This window comes from Fulmarus glacialis, unplaced genomic scaffold (genome assembly GCF_000690835.1).
Source record: "Fulmarus glacialis isolate BGI_N327 unplaced genomic scaffold, ASM69083v1 scaffold34474, whole genome shotgun sequence".
NCBI classification, from domain to species: Eukaryota; Metazoa; Chordata; class Aves; order Procellariiformes; family Procellariidae; genus Fulmarus; species Fulmarus glacialis.
Window position 1 is genome coordinate 233 of NW_009209293.1, and position 3,808 is coordinate 4,040.

The 3,808-nt window shown below is 41.4% G+C and overlaps 1 protein-coding gene across 1 annotated transcript; it reads right to left on the bottom strand.

The window, feature by feature from the left end:
• Positions 1-1,508: 1,508 nt before the first annotated feature.
• On the bottom strand, positions 1,509-3,803 carry TXNDC15 (thioredoxin domain containing 15; the record flags this gene model as incomplete). The annotated part of the gene is made up of 4 exons (XM_009576779.1): positions 1,509-1,705; positions 2,563-2,693; positions 2,903-3,066; positions 3,645-3,803. Coding segments are annotated over 4 exons (651 nt in total), but the record flags the coding sequence as incomplete, so codon positions are not given.
• Positions 3,804-3,808: the final 5 nt, after the last annotated feature.

A 3,808-nucleotide genomic window follows, 5' to 3' on the forward strand; every position in this document is an offset into this window, starting at 1 on the left:
CCAGCCCTGGGCCTCTCAGACTAACCGGATGGCTCCGATTTATTGCTCAAAATCTTGACTCTTTATTAATAAAATACTTCCTAGCCTTATCTTCAGTAATACCAAAGTTTCATCAGTGCAGTTACCTTTTAATACACTGAAACACAGGACCTCAGCTTTCCAAAGGGGAAAGATACGGCCACCAGAAAAATACCTGAAGAATTTTGTTGCAGGGATATGAGCTCTTTGGCAAACAATAAATCTTACAACTTCCTTTCTTCTGAGCTTAATTTGCACTCTAAAGCTTCCTATCAGGGTACTATGGCAAGCCTCCACCGTGTATAAATGCTATGCAATCAAATAATCAAAAAAACATACAACGTGCCAGTCCATACCTTATTCAAAGTCTTCCATATTAATTATACCAAAACCCGTATCAATTCTTTATGTAGCCTCAGCTGCGGACTGTGCAACCAGCAAACGTGTTAGTAGAAATTTAAATAAATCTCAAGACTCGTCTTGCTAATTTAGGCAGGTGATCTTCAGAAGTTGCATGCTTTAATCCTGTAAGAAAGCGACTTAAAAGGTTACACTAAAAACCTGATTTATTTAAAAAAGAGTAAGGACAATGAATGCAATTTAATTCTATAGGAATGTGGTAAATAAATTGCGTATACACACACAATGAGGTGAGCTTTGAAAGTTACTCTAAGTCTTATGAAGAACTGCCACCAAGTCAAAACTCATTGAGCACAGTGAACAAGAAAACCAGCACCTAACCCCCGCACCGAAGGTGGGAAATGGTCACCCTGCCAAGAGCTGTGTAACGCGCTTTTGAGTTGTTATTGCTGGTATACAATGGAATAACTCATTCCAAGTACACCATTTTTTAAAACATCTTCTTCTTCATAGTTCGTTTTACTGACAAGCAAACCAGTTTAGCAACATCACCATTCACCAGTGTTTTCCTTTAAAATGTTGTATTTCAGGAATACATGAGCCAAAACCCGAGTGTGATCTGTGCGGGCTAACACATCCTAATTCTATAGCGTTTACCACATCGACCACATAGAAGCTTTCGTTCATACGTCTGTAGGATCTGTAAAAGAAGATCCTCAGATGCTACCAGAGCAGAAGCAACTCTGCTCCTGTGCCAAGCAGTGCCACGCGTACAGGCCAATGTGCTGTAAAAATCTTACTTGATCTACAAAGCTCAGGGACCTCTTCACAAGAGCAAAGTAGAACTGTATCACTTATTTACATTAAAGTTCATGAAAAATAAGCTGATCAGAGCAGCTTAATAAATACTTTTTTAGTTCATGTTTTTTTCGTATTTGTTTACTTACCACATTAATCGCCACAAATTTGCTTTTTACAGATTCAGTAGTTGATATATAAAGCAGATTTTTAGTCAGTATTATAAATTACAACCAACAAATTCAACAGTTCATTCTTATGTACTTCTAGTCCGAACAAATTCCCGCTTTACCAATAAGTGGGAAATTCTCTCCCTATTTCAGCATCTCAGATTATTCCTGATGTTCGTGCTCCTGTCCTGGGATCAGCCATCGAATGCTCTCCGTTCGAACGGTAGCATACATGACAAAACTAGCCAGAAAGAGCAAAGAAAACAGAAGCAGCCAATCTATGCCTTTGGTCAGAACGCTGGGCAGGGGGCCTTCCCAGTCTTCCTCGGTCACAGCCACATCGCTTTTAGCTTCTATACCTGAAAAAGCAAGCACTTGATCAACACCAGTAATAATCATTAAAGAGAAGTTGGTTGTATTTGGAGCTTTGTTCCTCTTCTCAGACTAAGGCGTATGTACCATTAGACTTAAAATTTTGGTGAGACAGTCCTTGTATTTTAACGTATGTCTAGCATATAGTTTACTTATGTAAAAACGAAAGGCTATCGATGTGTATGTATATTTTCATAATAGGAGAAGGCTCGTTCTGTCCTTCCACAGCACAGCTTTGTATAAGTTTGTGGGGTTTTTGTCTGTGGAGGTTTTGAGTATTTCTGCTGTATTAGCAAATATAACAATTTCTGGCCTCTAACGAAGGCCCTCGTAGACCTACACGTGTTTTTTGTTTTGGTTTGGTTTTCTTTACAGAAGCACAGAAGGACCCGAGAGCTGGCTGGCACTGAGCTCACAACGTGGACAGCCAGATCACGGAAACTGGAATCCTTTTGTCTCCTCCAGCACAAGAACCGAAACCATCTTATCCCCCAGCTGCTGTCAGCCTTATGTGACTCTGGCAATGATCCCAAGGTTCATCTGCCTTTATTCCCAAATTAAATATTTGGGCAGAAAGACGTGCTCGATCCTTCTAGAGCCCCTCTAGCTAAACCCCACTGTTTCCTCCCACTCTGTAACACCAGCCAAGTAAGTTGAGTCTCTGCTTTCAGCATGCCCTGAAATCCAGCGCACTACAGCACTGACTATATAGACCTCTGTCGGGTCCTCTCAGGGTCTTTGTGAAATTCGTTTTAAAGAATAAGCAACAGGGAGAGGAAAGCCCAGTTTGGAGCTAAAAGCCAGCCTGTTCTTCCTACTGACACATCAGGGCTGATTTACATACCTGTTTGATTAAAAATGAAGTCTTTCAGTGTTTCCAGCGTTCTGTCTGTATGATTAAATCTAGCCATAGGTTTGACACCTTGGAAAAGGAGGATATTGGGTACAGCCACAGTTCCAAATCTAGTTGATAAACTGGTGGACATAAAGCAAATACAAAGCATGAAGGAAAAGAAATCCACTGGAGGAAGAAACAAAGATAGTCACGATACAGAAGTGTCAGTTTTACTAAATTAAATTGTCACTTTATAAGAAAGAAAAAAAAAAAAAACACTTCTGTTTTTAAAACACGCAACTTGCTAATGGAAATAAACTGATAGCAGAGCACAGGAAGTGTAAATTACCTGCTGTGCTGAGATGCATCCAGCGCCAGGAAGCGAAGAGTTGGAAACGCTCGAGGTAAAGAATTAAAATGAGGTGCCAGACTGGCAGAAAAGCGGCACCACGGCGTATAGAACAAGACTAACGTACAGTCACTGCTGTTTGGGTTTAAGAACTCCATCAGGTCCTTCAAGAAAGCAGATGAAAAACAAACATGGACAATTATGTATTTAACAGAGTTAAATTCTACATACGAATGCATCATTCAGCAATCTATTAGATCGTTGACAATATTTATCACGTAGCTGCACATTTGTTTAACCTTTTTAAAATAGATGGAGAAGTGTATTTGACCTTTTTTAAAGGTTATTTTAAAAGTTTATTACTTAAAAAACCCCATATACATTACCATTACAAGTAATAAGTTAGAAATAGGCACTGGTACTAGCATTAAGTGCCATTAGCAATTTCAGGGAGAGACACTAATCCCTGCAGCACGAAAACTGATAGTTTACTGCAGGCACACACATGAGAGACTCAGGCATGTGGACTGAGCTGCATCTCCATTTTTTTCTGCTCAGAATGACACAAAAAGCCTCCCTGCTTTCCAGAGGTTTCCTCTTTTCGATAGCACAGAGGATGTTAGGCAAGGAAATTCACTGAGTCAGACACTGGAAGAAGCAGCACACGGTGCTGACAGGGCATCTTTCACCACCCTCACGCCTTCCAAGTAACACCAAGCAGCGGCCCAGGCGATCCACTTACCTGAGACACGTTGAGGATGTGCAGCGTGAAGCGGTCGATGCCAGTGATGTTTCTTTCCTCGCAGTTCACTTTGGGAGCTTTGGCGCTGTCGGTGCTATTCGACTCCTCGGCGGGCGCGGGCAGCACCGTCTCCAGCACGGCCTGCTCCCGGCCCTGGCTGCCCG